General features: G+C 36.2%; 1 protein-coding gene across 22 annotated transcripts in view; it reads left to right on the forward strand.

Moving 5' to 3' along the window:
* The window catches only part of PARD3 (par-3 family cell polarity regulator), a 612,541-nt gene that overhangs the window by 392,518 nt on the left and 193,325 nt on the right, over positions 1-26,698 (forward strand). For 18 of the 22 annotated variants that reach the window (XM_087915556.1, XM_026710113.2, XM_087915560.1 and 15 more), the window contains 4 exons: positions 3,279-3,429; positions 9,131-9,320; positions 15,402-15,550; positions 17,969-18,013. In XM_087915556.1, the coding sequence (XP_087771682.1) occupies positions 3,279-3,429; positions 9,131-9,320; positions 15,402-15,550; positions 17,969-18,013 (535 nt within the window). The remainder of the gene's footprint in view (positions 1-3,278; positions 3,430-9,130; positions 9,321-15,401; positions 15,551-17,968; positions 18,014-26,698) is intronic. The other 4 variants (XM_087915558.1, XM_026710114.2, XM_087915569.1 and 1 more) reach the window with 1 other exon arrangement.

Genomic DNA, 26,698 nt, shown 5'->3' on the forward strand with positions numbered 1-26,698 from the left:
CCTGTCCGAGAGAACAACCTTGGAAAATTCCACCGTCGAGGGTTTCCCTCTCGCAAGCGCCGGGACTTCACCTGGACCCACAATGGCTCAGCCTAGCCGTATGGAGGTTGGGCGGAGCCATTTAAGGACCGAACAGATTTCAGAAGATGCCATTGCCACCATACAAGCATCCAGAAGGTCCTCAACAAATCGTATATATGGGGCCACATGGTCCGCTTTCTGTCACTGGTGCCAGGGGTCTAAGATCAACCCAACCACCCCATCAATAGGACAATAATTGGACTTTTTACAGGAAGGGTTGACCAAGGGCCTATCTCCAAATACTGGCGGCCTTAGCCTTGGTGATATCCTGGGGTGACCTTCGTTCTATAGCGCACCATCCACATGTCCGCAGCTTTCTTAAGGATGCTGCAAACTTACGACCTCCTGTAATTCATCGCTATCCCACTTGGGAGCTCAACCAGGTGTTAACTGCACTTACAATTGGCCCGTTCGAGCCTTTAAGAACCGCTAGTCTCAAATTCCTGACATATAAGGTGGTCTTCTGAATTGCGATCACATCAGCAAGGAGGATTTCCAAATTGGCAGCATTGTCAATGAGAAAGGACCTGCACGTGTTTCATGCGGACAGAGTGGTTCTCAGATTGGATCCATCATTCACCCCTAAAGTAAATTCAGTCTTCCACAGAGCGCAGGAGTTGGTGCTTCCAAATTTTTGTCCGAAGCCATGTCATAGAATGGAGCATCAATGGCATCGACTTGACGTTCGAAGGGTGTTAAGCATCTATCTAGGCATTTCGAAAATCTGAGGCTCTATTCCTATCCTTCAACCCACCCAGGTGTCATTGATGACCATTGGTAGATGGTTGACAGCTACCACAGCTAAAAGTTACGAATGCCAGTCCATCTCAGTTCCTAAGGGCATTACAGCTCACTCAACAAGGAGCAGCATGGGCCACGCAGACTTCCATAGACGAAATTTGCAGAGCGGCAACTTGGGCTTCACCATCCCCCTTTGTCAGAAATTATAAAATTGATGTCTATGCCTCAGCAGATGCTTCATTTGGCAGAAGAGTCCTGCAGAGCGTCCACAGAGTTTAGGAGTGGATTTTGATCCAGACGAAGTCCCTCCCTAAGGACAGGCCAAGCTTTGGTATGTCCCACTTCTGGATGCTCTGAACAGCTCATGGGAGAAAGGGTGTTGGTACTTACCTGATACGTCCGTTCTCTGTGAGCTGTGAAGAGCATCCAGCCCCACCCATTTCTTTCCATCTGGTGGGGTTCCATTCCGGTCAGGGATCTAGATTAGGTGATGAGTCCCGGACTTTGGCACTCAGTCTTCGCAAAACTGGGGGACGCTGGGGAGGTGTCCCATGGAGGAGGAGGAGCATCCCGGAGTTTTAAGCCCAGTCTTTCCAGAAGAGACTGAAGCACCTCCCACTTCTGGATGCTCTTCACAGCTCACAGAGAACGGGCGTATCAGGTAAGTACCAACACCTTTTCTATATTTCCTCTAATTGTTCTGACCGTGACTTGCCCATGGTGTGAGCCAACTATAAAGCTATTTCTCCTTACTACAGCCCTGCTTGAATTGCCTGCTAAGAAATAAAGACAGTATTGCTACGTATATATATTCCTTTTTTGGAAGCCACACCTATTAGACTTTTGTGTGTGTTGCTTCTGCATTAGTGGGAAAAATGTGCTGCGGAATGCTGCATGTGCATATATTCAGGGATAATTGAAGGTAGCTGAAGCAGTTCACACATCTATAAAAATTGTGATGGTGGTAGAGGAACTCATATAAAGTCCTTGCATGTTTTGTCGCGTCATTTAAAGGAAAGGAATGCAAAAATTGCACAATCCTAAATTATGTTTTTGACAAAAACTTTACAAAAGAAGTCAGTGCAAGATTTTTGGAAGAGTCAGACATGTATGTATGTATGTATGTATGTATGTATGTATGTATGTATGTATTATATCTCTTACTTTCTACAATAAACAGACTTGCTGTCTACATCATCCCATGTTCATTTAATCCAAAACCAATAACAAATCTTCTGTATTTAGATTCATTTGCCCATACTGTACATTTTGTGCTTTGTCTAAATCTATATGGATCTGGTCCTTTCTTTTTGTAATCTGCTTGCACAAACTATTGATCTTGCAAAGATTTCTTTCATGATACCTAATAAAAAATTATGTATGGCATAAATATTAGTTGACTTTCAATTGTTTAGCTTTTAACTATAAAGAATTATTTAGATCTTGAGTAAAACTCAGTCTTATTTAATAGTATGAGGTGATAAATGCCAAGCATAATTAGGATTAGTACTGATCCAAATCTTAACCACTCTTTACGCTTTTCAAATGATAATGCCTGTGGGGTATGTGACCTTGTAGTTCACACTGTCATGCATTTAAAATCACGATTGTAATATTAACATATAGTATGCAGGCAATTAGAAAGGCAAAACAGTGAAAGAAGCAGTTTTATTATCACCTCTTCCACAATTAGTATTGCTATGTGTTTTCTTTTCTCCATCTTTAAAGCATGTTGGCTTGTAGCTTCCTGCTGGGCCAAGGATCTTTGAAAAATGCTTGTAAGGAATGGGAAAAAGGGAGAGAAAATTCAAATATGAGAACACAACAGAAAATACCTATGGCCATTTATTTGGCTACTGCCAAACTCAAATGCCTGAGTTTACTTTGAGTAGAAAACCATACTAATTTGAAATAATGGTAGAGTTTAGAATATCATAGTTATTTATTTGTCCATGTTAATATTTGTGTTCTTGTGCAATGATTGCGTATGAAAGTATATTGCCCCACTAGAAAAACACTCTGTAACCAGATTTCTAATTATGACCAGAGATATTATTTTATTCTTTTAGTTACAGGGAGAAAAGTATCCAATTTTGTCTTCTAGAGTCTTGGTTGCTGCCCTGAGAAGATCTCATTTTATAAAGGGGAAAATCAGGCCAAACTGCAATAGTGCTCTTTTACAGAGAAGCTATAAATGAAAACATAACAGTTTGTTTTTCTGTATTTCTCTTTGAACAAAGATAGAGTTTGTCAAAATTCTGTAGAAAATGTTGTGCCAAATGCCTGGACTGGATGATGGTCAATAAGCAGTATTTGTCAATGCAAATAATTGAAATGTAGGTTGAGAATTCCAAGCTTATTTCATGTCCATCTGTTTCCAAGCCTAAGGTGCTTTGTTTGGTTTCATCTTGCTGTGAAATGGGACTTCAACAACGATTTCCCCCCTTTTTTTGCAGTTGGAATCACCTGGGAGTCCTCTGGGACCAGAGTTGCCCATTGAGACAGTATTGGATGACCGGGAGCGTAGGATTTCCCATTCACTGTACAGTGGGGTTGAAGGGCTCAATGAATCACCCACCAGGAATGCTGCCCTGAATAGACTAATGGGTAAGTCAAATAGACTTGGTTACCTTATGCTATGTTATCAACAGGTCATAGGGACTTACAAATGGATTATCAGTGCTTGTCTCTGTCTCTCTCAATCTGTTTCTCTCTCTGTCTCTCTCTGTCTCTCTCTCTCTCTCTCTCTCTCTGTCTCTCTCTCTCTCTCTCTCTCTCTCTCTCTCTCAGAGTATCTCTCTGTGTGGTCTTTCTCTGTCTTTCTGTGTCTCTTTCTGTCTCCTTAGCTTATCATCTTTTTCTTCTCTCTATCTCTCTGTCTTTCTGTCTCTCTCTGCCTGCCTGCCTGCCTGCCTCTGTTGTGTGTATTTATGTCTGTTCTCTCTCTCTCTCTCTCTCTCTCTCTCTCTATCTATCTATCTATATATCCCTGTCTGTTTTACACTATCTGTCTTTCTATGTGTGTGTTTGTCTCTCTCTCTCTTAGTCTCTGTTTGTCTTTCTCTCTCTCTCTGTTTTTCTGTCTGTCTTTTTCTTTCTGTATGTGTCTTTCTCGTTCTCTGTGTCTTTGTCTGTCTATCTGTCTTTCGTGTGTGTGTGTGTGTGTGTGTGTGTGTAGATCAGAGCAATTGGAGCCAGTAATTTAAAAGGTTGCTTTTCTCCCTTCCCAACTTTTTCTTGAAGGAAATCAATATATTGATTAAATAAGTGTCTGACCACAGTACAAATGAACATTTTTTAAAAAAATGAGGTTGGAGATGGGCTTTACACTGCTTTGTGAGTCTGCCCAATCTAGCTTCATTAATTATAAGTTCAGTGATGATCAAAGAAGTACCACTGCAGTTTAAGCTCTAACTTTACTTTTTCATAACTCTGTATGGTAATGTGAACCTTATCAATTTTGGACTTTGGATGGTGTTTGTTTAAGAACATACTTTAAAAGTCATACATTAAAATGCTAATTTTGTGCATCCCTTTGTGAATCCTCATGTATTCTGCTCTTTGTGGAGTCACTAACTGAATTTTTTTCTTTGCTTGTAGCAATTTATTAGTGTTGCATTCAGAAGAGTCGGGTGTGGGGGGGATGTTGGTATTTACTTACAGATCCATTGCGTTAAAAATGCTTGCATACAGAAACACCTTGATTTAAAAAAATCTCTGAAGACAATTTACTTCCTATGGAATATTAATTCTGCTTGTTTTCTTCTTTCTGTGGTCAAAGAGCACCAGAAGTTTGGGCAAGGAGATTTGCTCACCGCTTTGCATCCGAAAGGAGAAAATGTGCAAAATGTGATTTGACATAATGCAAGGGCATAACACCTATTGGAAATTCTTTAAGATGGCTATGATTTTTCCTGGGCTTGTTCAGCTATTGTCCACATCTGTTACACAATACAAACAAATAGCATATTAAGTTTACCGGGTTTCTGGCAGATGTATCCCTACATATATTCTGACCATTTCTAAATCCAAAGTAATTTAGTGTCCTATTGTATTCTATTTCCACTCATTCCTCAATTTTTAAAGTCCAGTAATACCTAGCAGGATGCAATCTGGACCAGTCACTGAAACCAGAGGTTCTATTTCCCGAGCTTTCTAACTCATACTGGAGCCCATCTTCAGAAAATTTCTCTCTAACCCCGCAGATGGGCTCCAGAAATAGTCCGAAAACAAAACCTCTGGGCCCCATGACTGATGCATTCACTTTCATTCATCAGTAATACCTAACTGTTTCCCATGTGGCTGGATTAATCAGAATTAGATTTTGCTGAGATCTACATAATAGCCATGGCAATGGATGATTTCAATGGATGAACTCCATACTAATAAAATCTCTTCACTGTTATGTTAACTTTAAAAAGAAATGATGATAATGTTATCCATTCAGTCACATCCAAAACTTGGCAATTCTATGGGCCAGGTCTCTCCATATCTTCCAATTTTGCGCTGCTTCTTTGAGTTTTTCTATGCTCTGGCTAGTGATTGTGTCCAGCACTGTTTTCTCTGGTGACCCAGTTTCCTTTTACTGCTAACTTAAAACAAATAGCCACATTGAAATATGAGTTGATTATTACTTAAAGGAGATGTTAATTGTATGCAGTTTTCCAAGATTAAAAGTTCATGATTTAGGAAAAAATTGGGAAGATTATTCTTAATGTCCATTAGCTATTCTTACATTTTCTAAGTTTCAATATTTTAGTTTAGTGCATATTTTCGTTCCTTTGGTAAGAATTCAATATAACAAGGGGATTGCAGAACACACACACACACACACACACACACACACAAACTAATACAAACTAATATAAAGTAAGTAAAAAAAGAAAGAAAGTTCCAATCTATTTTACAGCAGATATAAATATAATTATAAATTTACCTCTTACTCAATGGTTATAACTCTCTTCTGTTTATCATCTATCCTGTCTAATCATCAAAGCCATGAATCATAAGTTCATTTTTTTCTGATTTATGCAAAAAGTTTCCAGTCAGCAGTAAATATATATTGTATTTTTCTTTTCTGATCAAAGAAGTCAATTTGCCATCTCAGTAAGTTTCATTATGTTCACCATCCATTCTTCCATTGTGGATACTGCTGAATCTTTCCATCTTTCTACGTACAGTAATCTCACTGAAGTTATTATGTACAAAAACAAAATTTCATGACTTTTTTCAAATGTTTATCCATCAATCTCGGAAGAAAAATCTCTTGTCTCAATTGTATAGTAATCTTTAAAGTCCTCCGTATGTATTTGAATCCAATTTTTAAAGCTTTTTTTACACATCCAGAAAGCATGATAAGTCGCAAAAATATATATGGACACAACCTGAATTTGTAACTATTTCATGGTCTCAATATGGCACATCCAACAATGATCTTTGAAATTCACACTGACCTTAAGTTTATCATACCACAAATATTTATGCCATGCAAATCTAACACCATCTCCTTTTAACTCCAAAAGTCTTCTATTTCTCTCAGCAACATCCACTCTTTCATCCAAATCAAGCAGTGAGCTGCAAAATACAGTTTCAGATTAGGTAAAATCAACCCCCCTCTTTCATTTTCATCTGTAATTTATATTTATTTGAATTTCCAGACAAATTTAGCAGAATAACAGAGTTGGAAGAGACCTTGGAGGTCTCCTAGTTCAACTCTCTGCTTAGGCAGGAAACCCTATACCATTTCAGAGAAATGGTTGTCCAATCTCTCCTTATAAATGTCCAATGTATGAGCATTTACAAGTTCTGGAGGGAAGTTGTTGCACTGATTAATTGTTCTAACTGTCAGGAAATTTCTCCTTAGTTCCAGGTTGCTTCTCTCCTTCATTAGTTTCCATTCTTTGCTTCTTCAGGTGCTTTGGAGAATAAGTTGATCACTTCTTTTTTTAGCTGTATCCTTTTGCTACTTAAACAGGCATGGTCTGAAACAAAATCATCATTTTAGCAAAGACATTCATTTTTATTACATAAATTCTCTTCATCTTTGACAATTTTTCATATCTTAACATATTTCTTATAACTTCATTCCATGCTTTAACATAATTATTTTGAATTCACATACGTTAATGTTTGTGATAGTAATTATGTTAGCATCTTCTCTATCTTAACATCCATTTTATTCATCAATTATGTTTCATCTTCTATTTTCATGTTTTGTTAACATCTTTATCTTCTGTTTATTAATCCTGAAACTTGCTAATGCACCAAATTTGCCCATTAATATTTATAAGTGGAAGAAATTTATCTCAGAAGCTCAGCTCAACATTATGAGATTATCTGTTCATTACAGCAACTTTGTGATGCCAAACAGTGCCCAAAAGAAAAGATGATGATGATGATGATGATGATGATGATGATGATGATTAATGTAAATTCATTTCAATTCCCACATAGTCATTCTTTTACTGTGAAAAGTCAGAACTACTTCTAGTAGTCTTCTGGCTTATCCATTTAGTCTTTCACAAACTGTAGATAGACAAGCACAGTTTTTGTAGTGGCTTGCTTACATACATGCCATTGCTTCATGTAAGAATAGACAAAAACTATTCCTGCAAAGAAGTTAACACTCAAGTTTGAAAAGGCAGACGAGATAGAGCAGGGGTCCCCAAACTTGGCAGCATATCTGGCTGGAGAATTCTGAGAGTTGAAGTCCAAAAGTCTTAAAGTTGCCAAGTTTGGAGAGCCTCTGACATAGAGTCACATTTAAAGGCCTTCCAGAAAGTAATTAGAATTAGGGACCAATCATATCAAATAAAGGAGTTTGTTGTATTTTTATCAAATTGGCATCAATGGACTTATGGTGATTAAGACAAATAGAACCATTTTAAATTACCTATAGTGGGCCTTTTGTGATTCTTTTTTCATTGGGCTTTCCTTCTAGGATTAGCCTGGTTCTTCTCTAACTCCCTGTTTCAATCTATTGAAAAAGAAATACATTTTCTTTCATATTTTAGTTTACTTGCTAAAATGTCATCAAACAGGCTTGTTGAAATATTAAGAAGTCCACAGAAAATCTAGGCATGCCACTGAATTACTTCTGCCCCTCAACCTTAGAGTCATGATCTGTAAAATGTCATAAGGTTATTCAGTTTCTGAATCAATTCTTCTGAGATATTATTAGCCATAAAGTTAACAATTTTGTCAGCATTATATTTGAAAACGAGTGGATTTCTAGGCTCAACATTAATGTGTCAATCAAAAATGCTTTTGCTGAGAAAAGAATTATCTGTTATGAAAACTTGAGCACTTTCATTTCAACTTGACAGTAGTGGATGTCAGTGGAGTATCCTCCTCCTCCTCCTCCTCCTCCTCCTCCTCCTCCTCCTCGCTTTTACTCTTTTAAAGTTTCCATAACTGTTTTTTGATTAGCTAAACTAAGGTTTGATTAGGCTTAGCTAAACTAAGAAAATTTAATATCACCCCAAAGTAGAAGATTTCTTTACACCAGTTGAATATTTTAAATCAAGATTCTCTTCATAATCTTCATAAGTATGCCAGAATTTGAACTGTCAGTCAGGTCTGGAGAATATGAATTGTATATCCCGAAAGATTTTCCCTCTCTGTTTAGCTAACCTTCTAAATCATGTTGATTGCCCTGTAGACCTTAGGTAAGAGACTGATTTAGAGATGAGAAAACCTGTATGATTAATTCCAGCACCATAAACTCACTGGTTCAGCGTTAGGAAAGTTTTTCACTTTCAGTTTTATCTCTGATATTAACCAATGACATAAAGAAATGTATGTTAAACATAGTGCACACTTGAACATTTCATGCAGATGGTAATGATGACTATTCCAAGAGAGAAAAGAAAAAGGGGGAGGGGGGGAAAAACAGGGAGAGGGAGGGAGGTGTCATACATTGATGATTCATTGTACATAAATGCCTAACATGATACTCCTAAATGTAGGCCAGAGGAGAAGATAGATCTATAGTATTTTAGGTATTGTTGGAGAGTCTACCAGGCATTTTTTAATATAGAATTTATTATGGTTGCTATATGTCAACGGATGTTTAAAACTTTGAAAGCCATGTCTAGAAATTTCCAGTGACTTATATCAAAATAAATAGCACTAGAATTACATAATTCTTAGTAGTATATTTTTAAATGTTGTCCTGATTCATGTCAGTGTTGACAATGGAAGTTCACTGAAAGACTTTGAGTTAATTGTTTTCTCTCTCAGTGCAACTTAAGCCACTGATGCGTTGCAAATCTAATGAATAAAATAATTCTCCATCCATTTTCTGCAGGTAAATACCAGCTTTCTCCAACAGTCAATATGCCCCCGGATGATATGATAATGATAGAAGATGATAGACTACCTGTACTACCTCCATATCTTTCAGACCAATCATCTTCCAGTTCTCATGATGATGTAGGCTTTGCAACCATGGATGCTGGAGCTTGGAGTAAACCAATAGTGAATGAATCAACAGAATGGTAAGTGCTGTGTTTACTTGCATAGTTATTTCTCTTTACTATATACTTCATTTGTTTCATCACTGAAATAGAAGCAGAACTATTCTTCAACACATCTATGGATCTTCTCAATTGTCCAGGTTATGATTGTCTCAAAGTCCTTTTTCCAAAAGGCAACTGGACTTTCTTGGTTTTTCTCTTTGAAAACATTTCACTTCTGATCCAAGAAGCTTCTTCAGTTGTAAAAAATACTCTTTCTATATCTTGTCCTTGTCAAGCCATCTAAGAACTTAAGTTGGGGAAAACAAATTTCATATTATTGTGGCATAGGATCTCATATTAGCATTTTGGAGTGGGGACAGCAAATGATTGCTTGGGCCTTCTTTGTTATCTTACATGGAAGAAATACTTCCTGATTTTTAAGTGTTTTTCCCACCACAATCTTTACTAATTGCAGAGAAGAACAAAAAGTTGTATGTGTGGTAATTATGTTCAGCAATAAGAAAAATAAAAGACTTTTCTAGATGTCCTTTTTGCCAACCAACTAACAAACATATGCAGGAAACACACAACACTAGTAATGGGAGACTTCAATTATCCTGGTATCAATTGGAAAACTAACTCTGCACCAAGTGAGAAATCAAATAAGTTCCTAACCAACCTAGCTGACAACTTTGTTGTCCAAAAGCTAGAGGATGAAACTAGAGGGACAGCCATACTGGACTTAATTCTTACAAACAGAGAAGAAGTGATAGAGGGAGTTGAAACTGCAGGAACCTTGGGTGAGAGTGACCATGTCATACGAGAATTCAACATAACACAAATACAAGCAACAGAACATAATGATACCAGAATCTTGGATTTTAAAAGAGCTGATTTCAATAAACTCAGAGAGAATTTGGATAAGATTCCATGGATGAAAATCCTAAAGGGGAAAACAGCTCAAGAATCTTGGGAAACTCTTAAAAGTATGATCATAGAAGCCCAGACCAGCACAATACCACTGAGAAAGAAAAACAAGAAATCCAAGAAGAAACCAACATGGCTGCACAAAGATCTCTCTGGCAAATTGAAAGGACAAGTACAAAAAATGAAAGAAGGACATACAACTAAGGCAGAATATCAGCAGATAGTCAGAATATGCAAAGACGAAGTCAGGATAGCAAAGGCTCAGAATGAACTTGCTACAAAAGTCAAAGATAATAAAAAAAAGTTTCTTCCAACATATAAATAACAAGAAAAAAATCAAGGAAACAGTCGGTCCACTAAAGAGAAAAGATGGCAAGGAAGTAACAGGCAACAGAGAGAAAGCAGAACTGCTTAACTCATTCCTTGCATCTGTCTTCACGCAAAAAGAAACTATAGCTCAACCCACCAAAAACATAACCGTAAAAGACAGACCAGAAATAAAAGTTAAAATAAGCAAAAAAAATAGTAAGACAACACCTGTATGATCTTGATGAAAACAATTCACCAAGGCCTGATGGATTACATCCCAGAGTTTTAAAGGAGCTGGCAGAAGTCATCTCAGAACCACTGCACCATATCTTTAAAAAATCCCAGAGCACCGGGGAACTACCAGAGGACTGAAAAAGAGCTGATGTGGTTCCCATCTTCAAAAAAGGAAAAAAAAAAAAACAGACCCAGGAAACTATACACCAATAAGCCTAACATCAATACCCGGGAAGATACTGGAAAAGATAATAAAAAAACAGATCTGCCAACATCTAGAAACAAGTAAAGTAATAACTAGCAGTCAGCACAGGTTTGTTAAGAACAGATCATGCCAAATCAATCTTATTCAACACAGTGACTAAATTAGTAGACCAGCAAAATACTGTGGACATAATATATTTAGATTTCAGCAAGGCATTCAACGAAGTAGACTACAACCTACTTCCTAGTAAGCTAGAAAAAGGGTGGAATAGATAGCACCACCACTAGATAGACTCGCAACTGGCTGGCAAACCGTACTCAATGAGTAGTCCTTAATGTGTCTTAAGTCTACATGGAGGGAAATAAGCAATGGGGTGCCACGAGGTTCCGTCTTAGCCCGGTACTCTTCAGTATCTTCATTAATGACTTAGATGAGGGAATAGAAGGGGAACTTACCAAATTTGCAGATGATACTAAGCTGGCAGGAATAGCTAACCCCCAAGAAGATAGGCTCAAGATCCAGATGGATCTTGACAGACTAGAACACTGGGCCATATCTAACAAAATGGAATTTGGTGTAGAGAAAAGTAAAGTCCTACACTTAGGCAAGAAAAACCAAAAGTATACAAATAGACTGGATGAAACCAGGCTCAATAGCAGTAACTGGGAGAGGGATCTTGGAGTCTTAGTGGACAACCAGCAAAATATGAGCCAGCAGTGTGCAGCAGCAGCCAAAAAAGCTAATGCAATCCTAAATTGTATTAACAGAGGGATACAATCAAGATCAAGGGAAATACTAATACCACTCTATAAAGCCTTAGTAAGACCACACCTAGAGTGCTGCATCCAGTTTTGGTCACCACATTATAAAAAAGATGTTGAGACTCTAGAAAAAGTACAGAAAAGAGCAACCAGGGTGGTTAGGGGACTGGAGGCTAAAACATACAATGAACGGTTGCAGGAACTGGGCTTGGCTAGTCTAGTAAAGAGAAGGACCAGGGAGACATGATAACAGTCTTCCAGTATTTGAGGGGCTGCTGCAGGGAGGAAGGGGTCAAGCTATTTTCTAAAGCGCCTGTAGGCCACACAAGGAATAATGGATGGAAATTGAACAAGGAGAGATTTAACCTGGAAACAAGGAGAAACTTTCTGACAGTGAGAACAATCAACCAATGGAACAGCTTGCCCTCGGAAGTTGTGGGAGCGCCATCACTTGAGACTTTCAAGAAGAGATTGGACTGCCATTTGTCAGAAATGGTGTAGGGTCTCCCTCTTGGGCCGAGGGTTGGACTAGATTACCTACAAGGTCCCTTTCAACTCTGATTATCTGTTATCTGTTCTATGGAACTCCTACTAGGCTTGTGTTGATAATTAACACAAGCAGGTTAACGTATGAGTGTTTTCCAAGTCTTGTATCCTCCCAAGCTTGATATAACTGTGTCAGCAATACCTTAATAACTATTACCCATAGCAAGAATCTTTGGATTTGCACAAGTCAACTATTTGTTACACTCACACGTGTATCCATGTGCACTGGTATTCAGTCGTATTAATTTTATTCTTACTCTAACTTTGAAAAAGCTTTTGGTTGTTATGTTAAAGCCATTTCTTTCTCTATCACATTGCACTGCTGCAACTTTGACATGTCAGACTCCCGCCATTGTCTTTCTAGAGCAAAATACCTAAAAACTAACTAGCTGAAATTTTGGAAATGCATCTGTGCATTTCAACAGCATTCCATATTTCCTACTAAGGGTAGTTTTTTTAAAATTTGAAACCAGTTCTCATACCGTTTGTTGATGGCATAGAATTTTATTTTACTTGCACATTTTACAAGCCCCCAGTAAGAAAAAGAAAGAATGAATGGTTTTAAAGGCTTACTTTTGTTCCTACCACTGTCTTTATGCTTCCCCTTTCAAAGACTCAAAGGGAGTAATGCAATCACAAACAGGATATATTTGTTTGGATCCTTATTTCTGTTGACTGCATTCTATTTGTTAGAAATGAATCCAGTAAAATAAAATAAACAGCAGCGAAGGGTGGTTTTGGTATTAATTTCCTGCTGGTAATGGACAAAGGAAGGATTGTAAAATGAAGGTGTTTTCTGTGAGTTTGCTTCAAAGCTCTAAGGGTTTGATGTAAAGAAAATGGAAGAAGGCTTATCCAAACAAAGCAATGGCAGCTGTTCTGAATCATGGCTGAAAATATATGTTTTTTCCAGCCTGACACTATAAGCCTAATCCTTGATTAAAATGTTATGAAAACAAGGGAAAATGAAGCAGGATTAATATGTGGAATTTTAATAACACTGAGGTCATAACACGGTTACATTCTTTAAAGAGTTGACTTCTTTGTTATAGTATATTTATTCTTCTGCCTGTTGATTCTAGAAATAATAATAATAGTAATAATAATAAATAAAATATAATAATAATAATAATAACAACAATAATAATAGAAAGTAGACATCAATATGAAATATTAAGAACTATTAATGTGAGATATTCAGTTTTACTAAGTGATTTCATTCTACATGCTGTTTAACTATTTTGGAAATGTCTTATTAAAATGCAACATAATGCATTTTGTGCACTTTCAGTATATCCTGAGTATGATATTTTATAGATATTCAGTGCACCTCTATGGAATTATTTTTTCTAGGGAAGCCAGCTTGGCAGGATCAATTATTTCGTGAAAATAGGTAGAACCTGACTCTTTAAAACAAGCTCTCTTTTTTTGTGTACTTATGACACTCCAGTTAGAAAATTAGCATAGGTGACATACTAGTAGGGTGATTTATTTATTTATTCATTCTTTCATTAAAATGATTTATTCCCTAGTAATCTCTCTTGATTGCTTAATCCTTTTGGTGGATTATCCTCTCTGACATTTTATGACAGTTGTTAAGTGAATCACTGTTGTTGTTAAGTTAATAACACAGTTGTTAATTGAATTTGGCTTCCAAACTGACTTTGCTTGTAGAAGGTCAGAGAAGGTGATCACACGACTGTGGGACATAATATCCTTCAAAAATACATTCCAGTTTTCAAGCGCCTGAAATGCGATCACATGATCATAATTATGCTGTAACAGTCATTAAGTGTGAAAAACAATCATAAGCCACTTTTTTCAGTGTTGTTGTAACTTCAAATGGTTATTAAATGAATGGTGTAGGACTACCTATAAATAAAGGGCATTTATTTGCTGCTTGTAAACCCCTCCACCTTAAATGGAATGAAGTTCTATTCCAAACAGGATGAACAACTACTCTATAATCATCTGATTGACCAATGTGTGCAACAGAGCTTGATTTGAATTAAACTGATACTGCTACAGAGTTTGATGCAATTTGGCTAAAATGTGAATAATGTTTATTCTAAAAAATGGATATATCTTGTTAGAATTAGGAAAAAGATTAGATCCTCATAAAACATTCAGACATTGTTCCTCCTAAATACTAGTGAGTAACAAACTCGATAATAACCATCCATGTGCTATATACCCTAAGGCTGATAAGATTTGAAATTCAACAATGTTTGAAAGGCTACATGTGAACTGTCAGTGATGTCAGTGCCTTTACATTGATTTCTGTTCATCAATTCAGGATCAAAGTACAATAGCAATAAGATTTATATACTCCCCCATAGTGCTTTACAATATTGTCTGGGCGGTTTACAAATGTCAACATATTGCTCCCACCAATTTGGATCCTCATTTTAGTGACTTTGGAAACATGGAAGGAGTCAGCCTTGAGCTGGTCAGGATCGAACTCCTACCAGTGGGCAGAGTTAGGGAGCAATACTAAGGAGCAGTACTGCATTCTAACCATCGCTTTTCAACAATGCAACATGCCATCACATACTATCCAACAAGTCAGTTCAGATTGAGAGTTTATATATTTCTGGAAAATGTTAATCTGTATAGGAGAAATTTCTTTCTATATGGATATTCAATCTAAAAGTTTTATGTAGCTTGTTCAGACTACTGGGTTTTTTTTAGAAGTGACAAAGACATCTAAGAACCAGCTAAAGACCCAGGCATGACATTTCTACTTGCAACTCACCATGAGAATTTCAGACTGAAGAGATCAAATTTTGAATTTCTACTTCATAATTCACCTGTAGTATCTTTAGGTTTCCATTCAGCATAATTTTGTTTTAAAAAAATTCCAGGACAGTTTATGGGGTATAAATTAACCTGACCATTGGAACGTTTCATTCACTAAGCTTATTTTAAAACCTGGATTTGAAAGACTAAGAATTTTATATTCATGGGGATAAAAATAAAATAAAATCTAAACTAGAAAGTAAAATAAAAATAACAAAGTAAAATATCCTCTCATGATTTCCAACTTTTCTTGATCTTATTGATAAGCTAATGATATAACATAAATGAATGCTTTAGTTAAGCTTTCTTTATATTTATTTATTCTTATATTTTTTACAGTGTATTAAGTCCAGATATGGATCCAGGATTGGCTTTCCAACGAGAAGGATTTGGACGCCAAAGCATGTCAGAAAAGCGTGCTAAGCAATTTTCAGATGCCAGCCAATTAGACATCGTTAAAACACGGAAATCTAAAAGCATGGACTTAGGTATTGCTCATAGTCCTTCTTTTCTTTGTTCATTGTTGTTCAATAATGCTATATTGATATTATTTTGCTTGTTGCTTCCTGTTGGCATTTAAATTGTTTGTAATATTATGCAGTTGATTATCCCATGCAGCTGAGTTCAATATGTGGCATGAAAATTTTTAAATATTATCAAGCCAAGTGCATTAGATATGCTTCGGCAATTTTAATGTTTATTTAACATGTTATGGTTATACAGATTTAGGTGTTACAGGATTGTTCAGTATATACAGCAGCTGTAGACATCTTTGAATAGGTAATTTTTCAGGAGATGGAAAACCCAAATAATAGAAAATTGTATTTTAAAATAATTGTCCAGCAACATATTTCTTGTTGTTTCCGGCATTGTTAAAACGAATGATTTTCTCTAATGAATGATTCTAACATAATTCTAAGAAGCTTAGACAGTCGGCTTTAGCTTAATTTTTAATCATTTAACAGATGGGATGTTTAGTCCCATTACTGGTAATGACATCTGTTGCTAAAGGCAATAGAGATTGACCTAAACACTTTCAAGGATAGTAAATGGGGCTTGGTGGAAAGAATAACCTCCAGTGGCAACTGCACATGTTATAGGACATCTCTCTTTCAACTTTACAAATGATAATGTTCATGGTTTGCATGGTTGGATCTAAATGATAGGAATGTGGTTAGAGTCACCTGCTTGTGACATTGCTTATGGATCTAGCCAGTCGTCAGTTTGGACTTAGGTGTAATTCCAGAAAAAAAGATAGAAATAGCTTTGGACTGTATTAAGGTAAAAATTAAATTTAAAAAAAAGGCAGAATTCTGGTCCATTGACTTGCTTAGACTCTGCCTTCTAAAGAATTCTGAGAGAGTCTATTATAAATGAAAGAATGAAAAGACTATAGAGGCCTACAAACCAAAACATTTATTGTGGCCAAGGTTTTCATTGAAATAATATCTTGAATAATATAACCTGAAAAGGCTGGTGTTGAGAAAACATCAGCAATTAAAAGTGTCAGCTATTAGTAGGTCAGATTATAGTGTAGAACATATAAAAGATAAAGTCTATGGAGATGCTCAGTCATCCAGCTCATGGTTGTCCCAGAGGTGCTTTTTCAAAAGACAACTGGACTTTGTTTTTTCTTGAAGACGTTTCTCTTCGCTTCCAAGAAAGCTTCAACATTTCTGACTGGAATAAGAACTGGAGAAGCTTCTTGAATGAGAAGCAAAACATCTTCATGGAAAAGCAAAGTCCAGTTGTCTTGTGATAAAGAATATTTGGGTAAAAGGTAAAGACTTCCCTGTCAGTCATGTCCAACTCTAGGCATGGTGCTCATCTCTGTTGCTTGGCTGAGGGAGCCAGCATGGCCTGAAGACAATTTCCATGGTCATGTGGCCAGCATAGCTGTCTGCCAAAGGCACACAGAATGCTTTTATCTTCCCATTGAAATGGTACCTATTAATCTACTTGCATTTGCATGCTTTTGAACTGCTAAGGTGGGCAAGAGAGCTGGAGCAAGTAATGGGAGCATATACACACATGTGTGTATGTATGTATAAACGTGTGCCTACACACACACACACACACACACACACACACACACACACACATCTGTAGAGTTTTGTGACCACTTTAATGTATCATACATCTTAATGGAAAAAATTAAGCCTACAGATTAATGCATATCCTTCTGAAATAAGATACTACAGCATAATTGATATGTTTCTCTTAAAAGATAGTTTATTTATATATGATGGATGGAGATGAATTCTTTTTAAGGAAAGAGTCTTATATAAAATAAGAATGTTAGTGATTGGTATTCATATAAAATGGCTTCTCCAATCTTATTAGCGTAATTTCTAAATTCGTAATAAGTTCATGATTCTGACAGCAGTAACTAATCATGAAATCCTGCAAGTTCATATCTCAGGGATAAGGCTGAAGGAAAGCTAGCAATAGTAAATCTAGTAACCCATTTAATAATTCAAATTCAGCCTTTCTAACCAAGGCTTTTTACATGTCCCTTGGGAAGATTCATGAGCTTTGATATGTTTTTTTAAGTGTAAAAAATGTAATAAATATGTAGACATTTACTGTTTTTATAACCCCACCGGGACTTTTAAAACTCAAATTGCTACTTGCTGATATGTGGTAGTCTTGCCTTGGCTAATTGAGACATGCTAGCATGTGAATAACATATTAAGTTTGCCTGTGATCCAGAGATGACTGACACAAAAGCATGAATTTTCCTAAATATTTTTCTCCAGGGCCTCATTTTTCCCCTTAAGAGTATCTGAATGATATGACTTATTTGCATGAGTAGTGATATTGGCAGTGACCTCTAAATAAGCAGTGGATGCATGAGGGATGTGGGCACTAACAAGGCTAACCATTATACATTTACCTTTTAACAGTAGCTGACGAGACTAAGCTCAGTACAATGGATGGCCAGAGAACAGGTAAGAATTAACTGTAGGGTGATTGCCATTTTTTTTTTGGTCAAAGCAGCTTATGACAATTCCAGGGCTGTCAATCACAATGCATGTGAAAATAATATGTCAACAGTTGCATGAATCTTTTTACTTTCCCAAAATTTAAATATTACAAACACTCTAATTTATAATATTTGAGAAAAACCATAAGGATAAGAACATTATAGCAATTTAGCTTACCAATTAAATATGGTTCTTAAAAAGATAATCCTTTGGAGGGCTCTTGGGATAATACATCATTGGAATTTACACTTGGCTTTTGGAATTTTGAACATTATCTAAGGCAGGGGTGTCAAATTTGTGATGTCATGTGATGTATCGGGACTTTTTTCCCCTTTGCTAAATCAGGCAGGGGTGCAGCCAGCATGTAACACATCCGGCCCACCAACTGAGAGTTTAACATCCCTGATCTAAGGCACTTACTTCCCAGGTTAAATTTTTGAAACGTGACCTTTAACCGCAAAATTCTATCATGCTTGGAAATTTCTTAACCAAGTTTCCATCTCATTGTTCAATAAGCAGTAATGAATGTTGCTGTATTCACTGTTCATCCTGACATCTCTTTGGCTTGTAAAGAATTAGAACAAAACCCCACTAAAAATCAAACTGTGTTTCACAAGCTATGCATTAGAGATATTTTGCTTTCTGTATAATTGTCATGATTCCAGATTAGAAAGCATGAATTTGTTAGCAATTAAAATAATGCACTAGCTGCAGTTATGAACTTTCATAATTTATTAATGCAGGTAAACTTTTGACTTATAGAATGTTGTTTTAATTAGGGTAGATCAAGAGTATGTAGTCACTTTCCATACTATAGAAACTATTTTAATTTTGGATGTCATCTTAGAATCATGAAAACATTACTTGTTTCTAACGTTAATCATTGAACAATATATTCCTAGGTTTGTGTGTCTGTCTCTCTGTAAATAACAGAAAACTCATTTTTATCCCTAATATCATCATCAGGTGGTTAAGTGTACCAAGTGAAAAAAACTTATTTTAAAAGAAGTAGTAAAAATTAAGCTTTTATAAAGCAAATGCTGTAGAGTAAAGAAAGATGAAGAGAAGATAAAAGAAACTTTATAACCTTGTTGGTCTACATTATACAGTAATCATGCTATAGTAGGCATTATTAAAGCACTGAAAGTTTAAATGTCAATACTGATATGCTATTGGCTGAGCTCTACCAATATGACTGTTCTCTGAATTAATGGGCATGAATCTAAGTGATGTACTGACAATATAAGGAGAATATTGTCTCCATTTTCTTATTTATTCTGTATATTTCTGCTACATTCTTGCCTGCAAAGGTATTGCCAAAGTTTTGTTGATATTCTAGTTTTATCATAGTATGTTTGGTTGTCTACTCAAAATACTTAAACATTAAGTTTCTTTTTTGTAATTTCTTTTTACGGCCACAATATTTGTGATTAGATTTGAATGGTTTTATTTTCAAACATAACAAAACATACATCCACAGTTGAATTGAATCGGTTACTACAGTCATGACTAGTGTAGACAATGCCATCATAATCATGCATCCCAGGTCTCTTTCTTCTTACCGGCTCTCCCTTTCTTCACATTTTTGCAGCCTTTCATTCTGATCTCTTTTCTCAAAGCATCCCAAAAGCACATTGATCAAACATATAACAATTTCCTTCTTAATACTGTTTACTGTTCTTTTTACTTATATAATTTTTTAATACGAACTTTTGGCTAAATGTGGAACACTTTAACACATCTTTACCATATTAACAGGAGTTATTAAAATAAATAACCTCATTCTGTTTTGATATCTGCAAAATAGAATGTATTTCACAGAAGAATATAAGTACAATAAAGTAGATAATGTTTATCTTGGCAGAATAAATTAGAACCAGTTTTAAAAGCTGCAGTTGAGTTTATTTGTATTAACCCAATGGAAAGTGTTGTTCTTGCCTGAATGGCATCTGTTGTAATAGATATTTAAGATTGTTTTTTTCTTCAATTGACTTGCATTGCCTAATCCTTTTCAATGCTTATAGTTCATTCCAAAGAAGTGTATTATTCGGTAGCAATAGAGTAAGGCTCATTTATTCAGTGTTACGCAGACAGGAAGTATGATGGGTTATTTTTATATTCATCTTGTCATAATGCCAACAATAAATCTCTGAGAACAACAACCAAAATTTATTAAAATAAGATGATAGTTAATTTTCAGTTGAGCTAGGGGGATGAGATAAATGGTTAATGATATTTTCCAGTAATTGCATTGTTTAGGTTTGTTTTTCCCCCAAGTTAAAATGCAATTCTTTATTGTGTATACTAAATTAGAGGTGCTTATTTCATTTATCCTCTCATCAATACCAGTTATTTAAATCACCTGGAATGGTTCAGATTGTAACAGTCTAGTGATAGAAATATCTCTGCTAGATTTAGGATACAAAATATTTATTCTAGTATTTTGTATTCATGCCATTCAGATGAAATGCTTTTGAAATGAATATCCTCACAAGAAAATGGTCAGTGGTTAACACTTGCATGAATGGACTCCAGCTTATATGTATATAAAAGCACAATCTTGAGCCATTAACGTGTGTGATATCAATAGTAGAATAAATTAGGCAGTCATCAGTAAATAGACTAATTAGAAGTAGCAGAATTTTGTCTAGAAAAAAATATTTAAGATGATTAAAACTTCTGTTCAGCTGGCTCTTTGCTCACTTTCCTATTCTTCATATATCCCTGTGATCCTTCTGTCTAAGTTATAATTCACAACACTGGCCGCAGTTAGAATGCATGTAAGAATGGAACAACCAAGTAGAAAGATTCACATGAAGTTTCATTAATCCCAAGAACTCAGAAGTTGGGAAGAAGAGTGGTTGAAAACAATAAGCAAAATTTGAGTCCTTGTTTATTGGTAAATTCATTATGTAGAATATCTGTCAATAACTTGAACCCCAACTGTTCCTTTATCAGATGCTAGTATGTCTATTAATCTTTATCCATGATGTTTTCACATTTTTTTCCTTTTTCATTCTGTCCTCTTGCACCACATTAGTTTCATTTTGATATATAGCAGTGGTGGCTAACCTTTTTCGGCTCCTGTGCCAATAATTGCGTGTGCACTTGCTTGCGCATGCTCATGTGCTAGCATCCAGAAGGCAATGCGTGCTGGGCCCTCCATGCCCCCTGCACATGTGCGTGTGACCCCTTCAAGCATCATGTGTCTTTGCATGCATACACGATTCTCCTCTCATGTGCCATGCATCTTTGCACATGCACACGCGATTCCCCCTTGTGCGCTGCATGTCTGAGCATGCACGTGCAATTCCCCCCTCTCATGCTGTGTCCTTGTGCATGTGTCTCTTGCGTAGCCTCCCTCTATCCCCTGCACATGTGTGCCAGGTACCCGACAATCAGCTGTCGAGCAGCGGCACACGTGGACATGCGCAGTGGGGCTCTTCCAGGTGACCTCTCACATGCCAGGGGAAATGGCTCTGCGTGCCACTTCTGGCACGTGTGGCATGGGTTCACCAACACAGATATATATATAGGCTTAATCAGTTTTGAGATAGACCTTAGAAATATTTTATATGAGTTGAGTAGATATAAAAAAGATATCAAATTGGGACCGAGCATTCTGTCATTTCATTTAAATTACTATCCTAAAGATTGTTGAAAGAAACAAGCCAGAAGAGACTGCAAAATGTCTGTGGAGATTCTCAGTCATCCAGGTCATCATCAAAGGTGTTTTTCCAAGAGGCAACTGGACGTTCTGGGTTTTCTTTGAAGACATTTTGCTTGTCATCCAAAAAGCTTCTTCATTGAGAAGTGAAATGTCTTCAAAAAACCCAGAAAGCCTCTTGAAAAAGCACCTTTGAGAGAATGCTAAAGAAAATTGAAAAAGATTTTAAGGATATGATAATTGGAGCTAATGGCTCTAAGATAGGAACTGATAAAGTCTTTGTTAATTAGTATTGAATCAGTGACCCAGGTTGCTACTAAGCAGCCCTGAACCCTTCCTGGGATGGAATACCTGGTCATACTGAGGTCTGGCTACTGCAGCTGTGTCTAAGTATAGCCAAGCATTTTTGTGTATCTGTGGCTTCTTTGCTACCAGTTCGGCCCGGTTCTGCCGAGCCAGTAGCGGCGATGAGCAGTGGAGACCAAACTGGTTCTCTCCGCCACTCTGCTGTTGGGCCCACCCGCCTGACCAGGCTCCCATACTCACCTTTATCTTCTGTGTTTGAAGTGCAGCTGCTTTGCGCAGCACAGAAGAGTGTCACGCGGCAGCTGCTGAAGTGACCGGGAGAGTGCAGGCTAGCAGGAGGTGAGGTGGAACACCTCTGTACCTGCACAAATGTCTCTGCACCTGTGCAAAGTGGGTGTTTGGCACATGTGTGCATGCCAAGTGTGCACATGCTTGCAAAATGCATCTACCAAGCCACACCCAATGAACTTGGTGGAAAAGTTTTTGAATCCCACCACTGTTGCAGAGGTGTCAAAGTTGATTTCATTGAGGGCTGCATCAGGGTTGTGTTTGACCTTGGTGGGCCGGGGTGGATGGGTGTGTCCAGGATGGGCATGGACAGTTTGACGTCACTCGTGTTGAGGCACCTGTGGTCGCCAAGAGCTAAGGCAGGACTTCCCTCAGACTCTCCTTCCGTCTCATGATAATCCATTCTTGCTGGCAGAGGCAGCAAAATGGGCTGGTCCTTTGCTGTTTTCAGGGCAGTCCCACTGCATATATTGCATTATTTAGGGTTGAGTAGATGAATCTTTAGGTCTGCCTCTTAATCTGCAAAGTCTGAATCAGGAACAATGGAGGCAGTTGCTGTGACTAACAGTTCCGGGTCTCTTTCTTGTGATCTAGAAAGATTAAATTGCTTTACATTTTGTCTTTGTATAAATGCTTCACATAATCCCTGTGCTTTGGTTTAATCAGCTGAGAGAAGTTGTTTCATAGTGCTTTTTGTGGAAGGTCTGGTTGGTAGAAGTTATTTTATCGGACTTGGGTGCCTAGCTTGGTGAACATAGAATAGACCACAGAATATCACAAAAGTGTTTTTTTTTTAGGAGGCAATTAGACTTTCTTGTTTTTTCTTTGAAGAAGTTTCACTTCTTATCCAAGAATCTTCTTTGGCTCTGACAGGATAGTGGGGAAGAGTTGAACAAGTCTTTTAGATGAGGAGTGAAATATCTTCAAAAGGAAAAAGAAGAAAGTCCAGTTGGCTCCTGAAAAAGCACTTTTGAGACAACCATGACCTGGATGGCTGAGAATCTCTACAGACTTTTAGAACACAGAATAGTTTATTTTGCCACCAGTGATTAGACGCACAAGGAATTTGTCTCAAGTGCAGAAGCTCTCAGTGATCTAATGATCAGAAAGAATTTTGCATTTATCCCAAGTTCCCAGCTTTGCACAGAATAGCAATACAGCAAGGATAGCTTTTTTAAATAAGTCATTGATGAAAAACATTCTGGAAGAAGCTGCTTTATTAATGCAGTTAAGGAAACTGCATGTAGTAGCTAGGAGTCAAGCTTGACTCAAGGGTATCTTTACCATTTAGGTCATTTAACTTTAATTACAAATACATGCTTAGCCCACTGAAATAATCCCAGAGTAAAATCCAGTCAAATAGCAAATAAAACTCTAAATCACAACATTCAAAATAATACAAAATCAGAAAAATGTAAGCAGTGTAATAGGAATATGATAACATTAACAGAAATAATACACCTTTATTTATTAACATTAATATTTTTGCATTTGGTTGACATACACTTTAACCTCCTGCGGGTTTTCTAGAAGAAATTAGTTATAAAGCTGAATAATGGCAATAAAATACTACCATAAAAGTACATAAATGAAAACAAAAACTTTTTATAGTAATTCTTTTCTTCAACAGTCTCTTCTCCTCTTATCTTTCCTTATGAATTATCTAAATATTTTCGATAATTTCTCTTCTGCGTGATACATTTTTCCTTTTAAGTATTTCCAGCCTTAGGAGCCCATATTTTGACATCATTGGGAAGGATGCTAGGAGCTACAAAATGCATGGACAACTTTGAAGTGCAAAAGATTCAAACTTCTATTTGGTTCACTCAAGTCACACTAAAAACGTGTATAAAACATTTATACAAAATGTTTTATGAGTTGACACACACTTTCACACACCAAACTGTGTTAGTTGAACAAGACCTAGTGGCCCACTTTCTCCCTATAGCTAAGTAAGTTACCCTGTCATACCAAATCAAAAGAAAACAATACTCAATCTTATTTGTAAACTATATATTTAAGTTAGGTAAATATAAAAAATGAGCAAACATGGTCATGTTTGTCATATAAAAAAATTGAAGATTTCATTAAATTTTCTTTAATAATATATGTGCAAATATATTCATGAAGGCCCAGAGGACCATGTCAGGAAATCAGAAATGAATCGTTAAGTCAACTTTGTAGCTTTAATGAAATATTACTTTTATTTTATTTTTATCAATAAAATAACTTTACCAAAAAGTAAAAGTAAAAGTTGAAGGTGCATTATTTCTAAAAGGAATTTGTAAAGCTTTTTTTTTTTTTAAAATGAAGATTCTGATATTTGGTATTCTGCTTCTAACTCATGTTATGTGTTAAAGGGTGTGGGAAATGTGGAAGAAATGTGGTCACCACAAGAATGTGTATTGAGACAATGAAGCGTTGTTTCGGCCAAAAATGTCTCCCTGGAAAATGAGTCAGTGTGGTTCATGCCTGTCCAATAGCCAAAAATTGCTTACAAAGCAAAAGATCCATAGTAGCTAAATATTTCTAAATAACTTAGCCACACACCACATAAAAATATCATCAGTCACCCTAGGCTGTTAGGTATTTTAACTTGTCATTTTTTAAAGATAGCAGAATCCCCAATAAAACCCAAACTACTCTGAATTTTGGGTGTAACTTCATGTAATTCAGCTTGATGGTCTTATCTTTTAAAAATAGTGAAGAAGCATGAAAGGAGAGAAATAAATTTGAGTTGTGGAAGTTATATTTTATGTATCTATTGCAATATACTCTACCTTGTGAAAAGCCAGACTACAATATAGAGGATTACAGGTAGTCCACAAATTAAAAGGATAATGAAGCATGATATCATTATGTCATGACAGTTGTAAAGCAGATCATATATGACCCACCTAGTTTTATGACTTATTTTGTACCTGCTGTCATAAAGTAAACATTGTGATTGTTAATCAAATGAATTGTTCACTCTTGGTCATAAGGACTACCTATTTAGTATTAGGACAAAAAATAGTACCTCTGTTTGTCCTCATTTAACTTGTTGCTACATATACCAAATAGAAGAATACATAATATGCATATTTACAAGTACCCACATACTTCAGTAATAATATTTCAATATTACTTGGATCAATTTAAAATCTTTTCTATGCAAAGTTTAATTTCATGCAAAGTTTAATTTCATGCCTGAAGACAATCTTTTTCAAAGAGAAGCATTCTGATTAAAACTCAAGGGTATTAGCATTTCCTAAATTCTTAGGACTAAAATAAATAGCAACTGAAAGTTTTATTCTGTTGCAATGTATTAAGAAAAACAGTGAATGCATGTGTCATAAATTCTGAATGAAATTTGTTAAAATATTTTTTTACTTTAATTTACAAAGTTATGATGGGTCATCAGAGATTTGTTTAACAATCCAGATCATGCTTTCTATGGCTCTGTTCATTACTGATATCTCTGTCTAGGAATTTGAACCAGATTGGTTGTCTATGGAGATTTTCAGTCATCCAGTTATCATGGTTGTCCCAAAGGTACTTTTTAAGAGGCAACTGGAATTTCTGGTTTTTATTTGAAGATGTTTTGCTTCTTATCCAAGAAGCTTCTTCAGAGATGAAGAAGCTTCTTGGATGAAAAGTGAAACTTCTTGGATGAGAAGCAAAACTTTTTCAAAGAAAAACCAGAAAGTTCAGTTGCCTCTTGAAAAAGCACCTTTGGGACATCCAGATTGGTTGTAGTCTGCATGCAGGGACTTATACTGAATATAATGCAATGAAATATATATTGGGCTAGAACTGAAGAAACAAAGGTTTACTCACCCCTAAAGCAGCTCACTAATGACTTGGATTAGTTATTAGTATCAGTCTATCACATGTTTGATGTGTTAATAATTAAAATTGAAAAAGAAGTACAACATAGATCTCAAAATCCTCACAGAATATGCAGTATAATTTTAAGGAACAAATAATAAATGATATTCATAAAATTATGAATAATTTGAATTATGAATAAATCAGGTCCTAAACCCAAGAAAGCCATATTTAAAACCTACTAGAACCATCCCTTTAAGATAGTCAGATTTGCACAGGACTCTTCAACTAAACCCTGAATTCTGACTATAACTTCCTGCCTAAAAGAGACCCATTGAAATATTGAGATGCTTACACAAAAATATTTTTAATCATCGCACTACATATTTTGCTTATGTAGGATTATTTCTTTATTTTCTCTATCTGCAGACTGTCCACATCTATTTGGATGGCCACCCAAGTTCAACAAATAGTCTAACAATTTATGCAGTCCATTATTAGTTTTACAGTGCTCTGGGAACATTAGCTCATATCCCATCTCGTTTTTCCTTTGGGATTCCGCGTCTTATATAAATATT

This window comes from Pseudonaja textilis, chromosome Z, assembly GCF_049901715.1.
Source record: "Pseudonaja textilis isolate UNSWEBS1 chromosome Z, rPseTex1.2, whole genome shotgun sequence".
Classification (NCBI taxonomy): Eukaryota; Metazoa; Chordata; class Lepidosauria; order Squamata; family Elapidae; genus Pseudonaja; species Pseudonaja textilis.